This window comes from Trifolium pratense, linkage group LG3 (genome assembly GCF_020283565.1).
Source record: "Trifolium pratense cultivar HEN17-A07 linkage group LG3, ARS_RC_1.1, whole genome shotgun sequence".
NCBI lineage: Eukaryota > Viridiplantae > Streptophyta > Magnoliopsida > Fabales > Fabaceae > Trifolium > Trifolium pratense.
In genome coordinates, this window is record NC_060061.1 from 50,838,887 (window position 1) to 50,850,653 (window position 11,767).

At 32.2% G+C, this 11,767-nt stretch overlaps 1 protein-coding gene and 1 long non-coding RNA gene across 7 annotated transcripts; one reads left to right on the top strand and one right to left on the bottom strand.

The window, feature by feature from the left end:
- Nucleotides 1-1,087: 1,087 nt before the first annotated feature.
- LOC123913539 (F-box protein At2g26160-like) lies at nt 1,088-7,507 on the top strand. Of its 6 annotated transcripts, none has more exons than XM_045964318.1 (6): nt 1,090-1,426; nt 1,904-2,104; nt 3,608-3,667; nt 3,767-4,089; nt 4,676-4,778; nt 6,110-7,507. In XM_045964318.1, the coding sequence occupies exon 6, from the start codon at nt 6,133-6,135 to the stop codon at nt 7,252-7,254; it is 1,122 nt and encodes a 373-aa protein (XP_045820274.1). In that variant the 5' UTR covers nt 1,090-1,426; nt 1,904-2,104; nt 3,608-3,667; nt 3,767-4,089; nt 4,676-4,778; nt 6,110-6,132; the 3' UTR covers nt 7,255-7,507. The 6 variants fall into 6 exon arrangements, with proteins under 6 accessions (XP_045820276.1, XP_045820274.1, XP_045820275.1 ...); XM_045964316.1 differs by having other exon boundaries at nt 1,091-1,426; nt 2,890-3,667; XM_045964319.1 differs by lacking the exon at nt 3,767-4,089.
- Nucleotides 7,508-10,031: 2,524 nt separating this feature from the next.
- LOC123913540 lies at nt 10,032-10,913 on the bottom strand. Its single transcript, XR_006811643.1, has 3 exons — nt 10,572-10,913; nt 10,371-10,444; nt 10,032-10,124 (listed from the first exon to the last, which is right to left on the bottom strand). It is a non-coding gene; the product is annotated as an uncharacterized LOC123913540 (long non-coding RNA).
- Nucleotides 10,914-11,767: the final 854 nt, after the last annotated feature.

Genomic DNA, 11,767 nt, shown 5'->3' on the forward strand with positions numbered 1-11,767 from the left:
ATGATTTACTTTTTGATTTGTGTCAAATTCTAGATTCTTCTATAAGATTTAGTCAAAAGAAAAATAAAAAGTGATATTATGGAGATTTATATTTATATAAAAATAAAAGTTTTTTTTTTATAATAATCAAAATTGAATTATAAGCCTCTTTCCTCACCCGCTTCATCTTCTTCAATTGCATAAGTTGTTGCTCTGCTGCCGTGTAAAAAATAGTTGTTCATCTACACAACATCCCTCTTTAATTTATTGCTAAGAATAATACTAGTAACACACTCTTTAACAAACACACTCCAATATACTCTTTTTTATTGGTTGAAATTTACATGGGTCCCATAAAAAAATGTGGACCCATATAACTTTTATGGGACCCATATAAATTTTAACCAATAGAAGAGAGTGTGTTAGAGTGTGTTTGTTAAAGAGTGTGTTGCTAGCACTCCTCTTATTGCTAATTATAAACCTATTGATTGATCTCAAAAAATTCAACCATCAAGTCATTTACTATTTAAATATGCTTGCGATTTAGTGGGACCTGGATTGGGTGCAGTCAGCACCCATGACTGCATGCAGTCAGTTAAATCATGATCGTTTGATCAAAACCAGAGAGTTAATATTTTAATATCAAAATTATTATATTTTAAAAAAATCAGGGATGTATTAAATTCTGAGCTGTTTGATTTTGATCAGACGGATCACAAATCATGATTGCAACTTGACTACACCAAAACCAAATTCACTTAATCCATTTCCAATTTAGTGCTTTCAGTCCTCTTCCCTTTTTGAGGAAAAAAAAAACTGTGCTTGAGAAGTAAGTATGACTAACCAGAAAAATAGTAAGTTTAAAAAAAAAAAGTAAAATCCGATTTACCTTGCTGCCCATAAGATTGAGTTGAGCCTAAAAAACAAATGACACTAGTAGAAATAAGACTTATTACTAAAGGGTTTTACATCAGTGGAAGAGATATCAGATGTGAAAAGTAACATGGAGTACGCTTGACATCTGGTTTCGATTTTGCCTGAAGTAGAAAATATATAGACACAACCATTTACATCTGACTTAATATCCCGGATGCAAAACTAAACGTGGTGGCAATCCTGTAATTATGGTGAAAATTGTCTAAAATAATCATACATCTAGCCATAAATATCCCCAGATGTAAAACGTCTTTCAAGGGATTGAATAGCTGTCTTCATTTTCTCCTCACTCAAAATCGCGAACCCTAGCCTCCATCACTCTTGAACTCAAACTTGCTCATCTTCCTCTCACGCTCATCACTCTCACTCGAACCCTCACGTTCCCTTTCAGTACTGAATCAAGGCTCACGAACCCTAACTCACCGAAATGCAAATTACACGAATTGAACCTCTCTTTCGTCACGAATTGAAGCTCTCTCGTTTCCTCTCCCTCTGACTGAAACGCAAACAGGTATAGAGACTTTAGTTCTTAGTTTCTCAATTTCTATTCTTAAAATTATATGTTATGTTTGTGTTCTTAGTTTAGAACTCTGCAGATCTGTTTCTGTTCTATTTTGATTAAACTAAAATTTCTGTTTAGTTTAAGTTTAAGTTAATTGGAAGAATTTTCATATATCAATTAACAAATATAACTATGAAGACTTTCTGGTTAGTTTAAGAATTTCTGTTTATGTTTGTTACGTTACGGTATAGTTTTGGTTTTTAAATTTTAGTTTAGTTTAAGTTTAAGTTAATCTATGAAAAATTTCTGTTCTATTTCACATTGGTTAATTGGAAGAATTTTCAACACAATTATGGTATGGATTCTTCATAGTTATATTTGTTTTCAAGGTGTTAAACTTGTCTGTAGTTGTTGGCTTATCGATAAAACAATTCTTCAATTATATTAGTGCATTAACGATTTTATTCTCTTTGTTTGTATCAATAGCGTGAAAGTTCCACTTTCTTTAACTATATAAAAGAGTCATGAGATGAAATATAATCTAAGGGTCAAACAAGTGGTTCGGATAAGCAAGGAATCCACGGTGTTCTTCGAATGCAGTCCTCACAACTTGACAAACAGAAACCCATTTATCAGTGCCTTCAAGTTTTTGTCGCTGAGACTGTGTCTGAGATAATTTGGATTCTGGTATGCACGTATTTATATTGATTTGCACTATATATATTTTCTTGGTTATGTAATAGTATCTAGCTACTTAAGAATAATCCTTATTAATTAAGACTAGTACAAGGATCAAGTCAATTATTTAACACTATGCATTACAGAGATAATTTTGTTTGGTTGAGGTTGAAAGAAAAAACTATTAGAGAGCATTTCAAATGATGCAACCAAGAACTGAAATGGCAGATATGAAACTTCTTTCTATTATTTTAAGACAATTTGAGTTATGATTTTTTCAAATCCATGATATTTAGATGAAGTAATTCAGGGAAATTGGGTGCCTGTCAAAATAAAAAAAAATTCAAATATTAATTATTATATAGTATATATTAAATAATTCAAATAGCGGCGATCCCGCTATGCCAGTTTTGGGGTTGGCCGCTCCGCGCTGCTATCCGGGATTGACTACCTAAGAAATAAGGAAGAGGCAAAAGTAAGAGGTTGTCTGGAGAAGCCTATATGGAATAAGTGAGAAGTGTAATAGAATGAAGAATTTGCAGTAACATTGGAGAAGATGATACTGGGTTATCATATCATTTGGGGTAATCAGCCGGTGGCTGAAGCCATAGGACAGATAAAGCATTCTTGCTTCTCTGTTATTTTCTTTCTTTTCCGTCATATTTTATTAATCAGTACTTTTCATTCGTACATTGTTTGGAGCTAGCTCCTAGTGGCTCTCTTGTAATTGTCTTACTAAAATATCAGTTCCTATTAGCATGAATTCTTGTTCCTCATTTTTCCTATCATCTCAGACACATCCAGATGCAAAGACTTACCGTGCTAGGGTCCTGGAGAACTATGAGCAGTTCTGCACCATCTTTTGCCATTTTAATGAGCCTTTGCATCGTAATGACTCCGAGCCTTGTAATGAGCCTTTGGAGTTTGAAAGTGTCTGTCCAGTTAACTATGATAGCAATCTTAAAGATATAATGAAGCATATGAGGTGGACAAGTGATATGGACAGCTGTTTAAGTGAAATTCTCGTTCAAAAAATTAAACTGGTAACAGAAGCATATTTGACCACAAACTAAAACCTGCTGCATTGGAAGCTGATGTGCTGGCTATTAATGAAAAGTTTAAGCTTTATATGTTGAAAACATGGAAGAAACAATATGATATTCTGTCTTTGGGAACTTTAAGGTTTAAGCATAAAAAAAGTGTGGAAAATATGGAGGGAAAAGGAAGGTAGAGGATCCTTGTCCTGTGGAATAACCAAGGCTGCTAATTTGTTTCTATTGTTTCTGTCCTTAAATTGTTATCATTAAGATCAAACATTTAACTTATATGAATGAATGTCTTTTATTTTGTATAATTGTGGTTTCTTCCATTATCCCTGACCTTTTAATAGTTAAAACTCAGTTTGATTACATTGTTTTGACCATTTCTTTACCATTATTTCTGTTCTTAACATTCTAGTATTTTTTATACTTATATCTCATTACAAGGTGACTGAGGCTCTTGCACATGCAGGCCTTGAGTCTTCCAATCTTATTCTTGGAATTGATTTCACCAAGAGCAATTAGTGGACAGGTTAGGCCATATTTATATATTTATAGTTTTCTAAGATAAGATTTAAATTTATGCATTATACTGTTGTGAAATATATACTCAGCTTGATGTTGCATTCAGGAAAGCATTCATTTAATAGAAAAAGCTTGCATCACATTGGGAATGGTCTGAATCCCAAGGAACAGGCAATATCCTTCCTGCTCATAAGATTGAGTTAAGCCTAAAAACAAATGACTTGACCTTTTGGTCAATTAAAAAGGTGTAAGTTGATATCTTGCACCTTCTAAAATCCATCTATTTTCTCCCATCATTACCCTTGTTTTATGTTTGCTGTTTTGTCCTTGAATTATTGCTTAATTACAACAGTAGTTCCCAAGAAGATTTAATAATGGGGAATATTTAGTAGGTTTATCTGATGTTGCTTTTGCATCAACCAATCCAAGGTTAGCGAGCTTGCTTCCCCGCCTTAATTAATTTAGACTAACTGCGTGCATGCTATGCATGTTTCTCTTAATCGGCAGTTTATGGTCCTGTTTTTTTGTTTAACAACCTGTAATGGTTAGGCAACATTAAAGTAAACTGAAAAAAGAATAGAACACACTATTTAAACTGAAAATTAGAGAGTGGCCAGTCTCTCCTTACAACAGAATCATCTCCCGTCCCCACTCCTAACAAGTTTTAGTGTTATGGGTAGACTGAAAATTCCGTTTTCCTTTTATACAAGTTTTTTTCTCAGATTCTTTTTCTATTTTACAATTGGGAAAAAAAAAAAAAGAACTGTACAGACACAAATGTTACTAGTTCGATGGAACGAATACAAGTAGTAATTAAATTAAAGGAGAATAGTAGATATTTTCCACCATTCTTTTCTTTGCTAACCTTTGTTTTACGTCATTCCTTGCTAACTTGGCAATACCAAGTAGTTACTAGTTGATAGGATTAAATTAGTTGCTCAGATACTTTGTCTTCATATATTTGTTTTTCAATCTCTGTTGTGAAGTGTTCAGTTTTAACGGTGTTCTTTGGTAGGCGCGGTAACGAAGGTAATACTCAAGGTTTTATCCGTTTGTCCAAAAGGATAATCACAATTGCTGCTCACCCTATGTACGACACTATTGTAGCTGGAGCTGAGGTTTGTGAATTAAAAATTTCAATTACATACCTTGGTCCCCCTAATTTGTTGTCGAGCTAATCATGTCTCTATACTCTTAAAATTAAACAAATCTTGTCTGTATTTTTTTTTTATATAATAAGTAATTAATACTGGATACGAAAAATAAAAAAAAATTATATATTTCCTTTTTCTATATAATAAGAACCACTCCTTCCCACAACCACCACCAGCAGCAGCGCCCTGAATCTCAACAGCACCGGTTGCAAATACGCTATCCATTATTTTCTGGAATCATGTATGATTAAATTTATTATTTGCGCTGTTTTTTTGCTCCATTATATTCTTTGATCTGATAATTGAAGCAAACAAATTGTGTCATTCTTTTCCATTCTTAATTTTCTTTCTAATCACTAATTAGTCTTTCATTATTTATATGATTAAGTTCATTACTAGCTTATGTGAAACAACTTATGCAAATAAGTAAGCTTTGATATGCTATTATAAGATTTTCAAGGTAGTTTAAGAAAAAACAGCTTATAAAGATACAAATTTTGATAGTGAAAACTTGTGAATTAACAAAAAAATATTATTTATTTGCATAAACTATTTTAATGACATAACAAATAAGTCATATCCAAACATGCCCCAAACCTATGGCTTAATTTAATGTATTTTTCAGTTTTTTTTTTTTGAAGGATTAATGTATTTTTTAGTTTTTGATATGTTTTAAATATAATTGATAATTCTTATTCAAAAATAGTAATTTTTAATATATTATATTTTACATCAAACTTATTGTTTCGTCTAAAAAGTCAAACTATTATTTTATAGTATTTTTATAATATTAATATTTAATAAAAAAAAATTGCAATTTATAATTTGAATATTCAAAAACCGATCCAAAGATTTTTTTTATTTGTCCTAAAACAAAACCGAACGGCAAGTAAATTTATTTTTGATTTTAAATTTTCTCTCTAATCACTAATTACTAATTTATAACCCTGATGATTAGTCTTTCAATGATTCTTAATTTTTTTCTAATCACTAATTAGTCTTTCATTATTTATATGATTAAGTTCATTACTAGCTGAAAGGATGATTGCAGATACACTGCAGTGTTTCATTGATTCTTAATTTTCTCTCTAATCACTAATTAGTAGTGGTGCTCAAATCCAAAAACCCATCAAAAGATTTTTTTATTTGTCATCTAAAACCAAATAGAACCACAAGTAAATTTATTTTTGAATCGAATAAGTTTCAAACCGAACTGCGAGCACCCTTGATAATTAATTTTTCATTGATTCTTAATTTTCTCTCTAATCACTAATTAGTCTTTTCCATTTTTTTAGATATGCAGTGTTTTTGATGTAAGATGCAAATTACTAAGCAAATTTTATTGAAAGAAAAGACTTCCATGGAAAAGAGACAGACAGTGGAATGGTTAGATCTTCCCACCGAGTTGTGGACAATGATAGCCAAACATCTCATTATAGACAACACTTCATTTGAAGAAGTTTTCCGGTTTCGCAGTATTTGTAAGACATGGCGCTCCGCTCACCCTCTCCCGCAACACACACCATTTGCTCCGCAAGTTCGCATTCCTCTTAGGAGGCGTCGAAAATATTTCCTCCTCCAAACCACCATGTACCGTCTCCAGCCATTATTAAATGATGACGATGCACCTTCAAAAGGGTGGCTTATAATGCTCGGAAAGTCAGAATCCGTGCCACTTCGTCTCTTAAATCCTTTCACCTGCACCCCTGTCTCAGACAACCCTCAAGCATCGGAGGACACTTTGCAAAGGGTGGTAAATTTCATGAACTTTAAGGTTGTGAAGTTGCTTGAAGCCTTCAATTGCAATACCAATAGTTTTCTTAAACAGGTATTGTTCCCTAGTACTTTGCCTGTGGAGGGTCGTATGGTGGGCGCTCTATCTAAGGATGATTATAATAATTTGTGGGTTCGCAAGATTGGAGATAAGAAATGGACCAACATAAAATGGAGTGATTATGAAGGTTTTCATGATATAATCATCCATAAGGGGCAACTTTATGTTATAGATTGTCTAGGAACAATTTTTTGGATGAATCATTTGTCCACGGAGTTGGTACAGTTTACACAACCATTGTGCTCGTCGTATAAAGGCAAAAAGAAGAAAATGGTGGAGTTTCGTGGAAGACTCTACGTGGTTGTGATGCTTATGAATACAAACCATAGCTCTTGGAAATTGGAAGCTGATATTAAAGTATACACGGTCAATGAAGAATGGGGTCATTGGGAAGTTGTGAAAAACTTGGGGAATGTTGCATTTGTTTTGGGTAGACACTCTAATTTCTCATTGTCAGCTCAAGATTACCATGGAATTGAAGGGAATTGCATCTACTTTTCCGACTTCCTTGATATATTCAAGGTTTACCGTTTCAGCTTAAAAGATTCCATGTTAACTATTTCTAAACCTTTCTGGCCTTGTTCCGATTTGTTCAAAAAGACCTAATATACGATTTAGAACCCTAATTTTTATATGTGAATCATAACTATGTTTGATCATTGAGAAAATTTTATTCGGTTATATTTGCTTTTATGCAATTGATCTGGGTTGTTAACAATTTTCCGGCGATTATGATGGGGCTTGTGCGATTAAAGTATATATGGGGTTTTATGCTATTGCTACAATTTTCTATTGTTTGATGTGTGGATATATATGGTGCAGTACCAATGAAGTCGGTTTAATACAATTATATTTTTTTTTTTAATTTTTGTTGTTTTACTCAATCCGGTATCAATTAAGTCATTAATTTCATTAACTTATACCATCAAACATCAAGGTATGTCGTCGTTGAAATTTTAAATATTTTTTAAAAAGTGGACCACATTGAGTGGTCCATAAGATCTACGATGAAATATGCAATCAAGATTCTATAAATACCATATGAATGAATCATATATGTGTCATAAACACAAGTTGCATGTTATGCATATATGTTGATTATCTTTAACATATTCATGCTTGTGCCAAATTTGTAGCATGATATATATAAAAGAAAATTGCTTAGATTTTGAATTTGTGTTTCAAAATGTAATGTCAGGATTCAAGAATGTGAGCTAGCCATATCACAGTTTTAAATTCAAGAATTGCAAAAGTGTAAGCAGTAATATGGTAAAGATAATCAACATATATGTCGAATCAAGCAGTAGAAGTCAGTCATCCAGTGCTCGTGTTTGCGGCTCCAAAGAAGAAGATGAAGCCTTTATAGGAAAGAATAATCAACATACCGAATCAAGCAGTAGAAGTCGGTCATCTAGTTCTCCTATTTGCGGCTCCAAACAAGAAGAAGAAACCTCTGTTGATTGTTTTTCATCATGTGTCTTTGGGGTAAAAGAGAGTTTTTGGAAGAGAAAACACAATACAAAAAAAGTCTTAAATTTAATTACTGTGGAATCTTTCTTCTTCCTGATGAATAAAGTAATTTCTTCGAATAATCTCATATTAACTATGAAATTTGGTTGTCATTTGAATTTATTTTCCCGAAGAGTACCGAGTTTTGGTTACCATGAACGGATACATTTATTTAATAGCAACAAGTTATTTCGTTCAATGAAAGTAGTTGTGCCCAAAACTTCGTGTTTTTACTTTGCTCAAATTCATAGTTCGCAACAAATTATGCTTTATATTATCTGCATAAGTCTTTTACACATTCTCATCCCAAACTGTTGTTGAACGCCACATAATGCAGTATCTACGTTACATTTTACCTCTCCTTTCAACGGTGGCTACCGTCTGTTTCGACTGTCATCAGTTCCCGGAGCCGCTTCTGTTTCGCTGCGGCACATTGCTTGCCACTGCAGTAACGTGTCCCTATAATTTTCTCAAAAGATGGACATACGACTTTCAACTGTGTTTGGCCTTATAATTATAACAACCCTTATTAATCCTTACCTAAGAAAAGTATACATTTATTTGAATTTTTCTTGTTATAAACAATGAGCTTAATTTCAATACATGATAAGTGTAAAAAAAATTACACCATTACGGTCATTCATATGTGAATTTAGAAGTTGATATGATTAATGTCAAATAGTAATTTTTATGATGTAACGGCTGTGATTGACTGACGTACGTTAATTAAACACCGCACTAATATTATATTAATATTATATTTAATATTCAATTGGCAATAGAGTAAATTTGCGAAAATCTATTCAGCAAAGACTTGGGTATAGTTGTGAATGAGACCACAGTTGTGAATGATGTATACTTGCTGCCTTTGAAGTCACTATTCAACACCATGTGAGCATCTCGTTAAGCATGTGAATTGTTCCTAGGTACGTACGTTGTGAATGTCTATAACTAGTTAGGAACCCGTGCAACGCACGGGCGGGGATGATTGTATTATCTGATTAAATACAGCATTTATACAATTGGTTGTTAACATAACACCATCATATAATAAAAACATGTAATAATATAATTGTTGTTATAGTTAAAACATAAACCAACAAACAAACAATAACTTAAGAGTATCATCAAGATAATTAATGTAGATAGAGTTCGAACTGAAAAACATAATAAAATACAATACATCAAACATAATTACTTATGATTTATTTATATATAATATCGATAGTATATACTATAACCTCCCGTGTTATAAAAATTGAACAATAAAAAATGATAAAAAATTTAAATACTAACTTTACAATAAAAGGGCACAGAAAAGAGAAATAAATTACTTAATTATAGGATTTATTTATATATAATATCAATAGTCTATATTATAATCTCTCGTGTTATAAGAATTGAACAATAATTATTGACAAAAATTGAACAATAGTCTATACTATTGTCACATGTGTTATAAGAATTGAACAATAAAGAGTGACAAAAATTTTAACTACTAACTATACAATGAAAAGACACGGAATAGAGGAACGAATTACTTGATTACATGATTTATTTATATATACTATCAATAGTATATGAGTTTAATTGTTGTGCACCGTCGGTGTAAATTATTTTTACACATACATCCAATGACGCGTTGCCACGTCATTTAATGAATGTGACACATCATGTGTTTTTAATGACCATACATGATGTGTCGGTTTTTTATTGGACGCATGTGCAAAATAACTTTACACCGACGGTGCAAAGGTTATAGTATATTCTATTGTTCATAGTATATACTATAGTCTCCCGTGTTATAAGAATTGAACAATAAAGAGTGACAAAATTGAACAATAGAATATACTATAACCTCATATGTTATAGAGTTGTGGCAGCGGTGTAGCAAAGCCTTTTTCCACAACCAAAAGTCTCTTCTCAAGTAAAATGAAAAACCTTGAATTAATTTCGGTTAGTAGAACCTGCAAAAGGAACCGTAATAAAGTTTATGAAAGACATGGTTCAGATCTTATTATAAGATACACTGGTGCAAATCATACCATATATACAAATCATTTTAACTGACAAAGTACTCTCAATAATAAACCATGTTATGATCACTCAAGGCATGAAATTAAACCACAACCTCCAAAACAGAGCTGATGCATATTAGTTCATTTTCAATAAGGTGCATAAATGAAATAGGAAACAAATTAACCATCCCTCACCAGTTCTTTCTCCATTGTTCATAAAGCCACTGTGAAACTCCCCCAATACATTCTTGTTGCCTTTTAGTTCAAACCTGCAAGCCAAATTTGTGGAATCGAAAATTAGAATACAAACTGAAATCGAAAAATGAATAAAATGAATAAATCTATTGATATCCAAGGCGGGAGAAATTGAAAGTGAAATTCGAAATTTGTTTTTACCTCTTGTTCTTATCTTATCCCTTTGGAGGGAAATCCAATCTGCATGTATATTGACCAAACCTGCAAAATCAACAAATAATGAATCATTAAAATGGAAATTTTTTAACATTGGGGTTTTCTTCATGTAAAGACAACACAAATTTTTCTGAAATTAGAGGAGGATTTGATTAGAGGGAAGGGTTATAAATGAAATTTCTCTAGCGATGACAGAGTGAGAAGAAGATGTTGCATCGATAAGTAATTGAAACTTTTTGGTTGTGAAAATGGTTTCAAAATTGTTAGCCAAAAGAAGAAGAGGAGTTCTTCATCGCAGAACAATGAAAACGACGGCTCATCCATTCCACTGTCCTATTTTGCTTTTATTCAATTTTTTATGGTTTTCAACAAACCGGACCGGCCTTGTTTGGGCCTTAATGGATTGGACTGTTGTTTTTGGCCCAGCAAGCAATGAGATGAAAGGGAGGGAAAGGAAATTCAAATTGCTGGCCAGAAGAAGCAAAGTTTTTGAATTTTTTCCAGCTAGGAATTTTTCTGCATGATTGTGTGATTGACATGTGGCAAAAATTACCCTAAATCTGTGTTGAATGTGTGTAGTTAGTATGATGTGCCTTGCTAGTGCGAAAGAGCGAAACCATTCAATACTTTTTGTGACACGGTCAGTCATTCCGATGAGTATCTTTCCACTCTGTAAACGGCCAAGCAACTATACCACCCCTTTTAATGATTCTTTTTCTACATAAATGAAACTAAAATTAGATCAAAAGAATTAAAGATAAAACAATTGTTGTCAATATAGATTTTGAATGGAGAAATAAAAGTACCCCATGTCAAAAAGAAAACTGAAACGTATGATAAAAAAAATAACAACAAACGAATGGTAGATGTACATGTGGTCAATGGCGGATCCAGGACCCTAGACCAGCGGGTGCAGGATTTACAATGAAATTTTTATTTTGTAAAATTGTCTAATGGCAAAAAAAGTTACCATGAATAAGTGAGAATATCAAATTCAAATTTTGGTCTCTGCATATCGCAATGTTTCTACCAATTGAATTATACTGGAGGACAAATATTTTTACTTCTTTAATATATTTTATAACATTGAATTAGGAAATTAGGATTAAATACAATTATTTGATTAGATAAAAAGAGATGAAATTAAAAATAAGTATATAATAATAAATTTAGTAGAAAAA

What these genes read in the sequence shown, in the direction of transcription:
- LOC123913539 (XM_045964320.1), top strand. Translation starts at nt 6,133, where the DNA reads ATGCAAATTACTAAGCAAATTTTATTGAAAGAAAAGACTTCCATGGAA.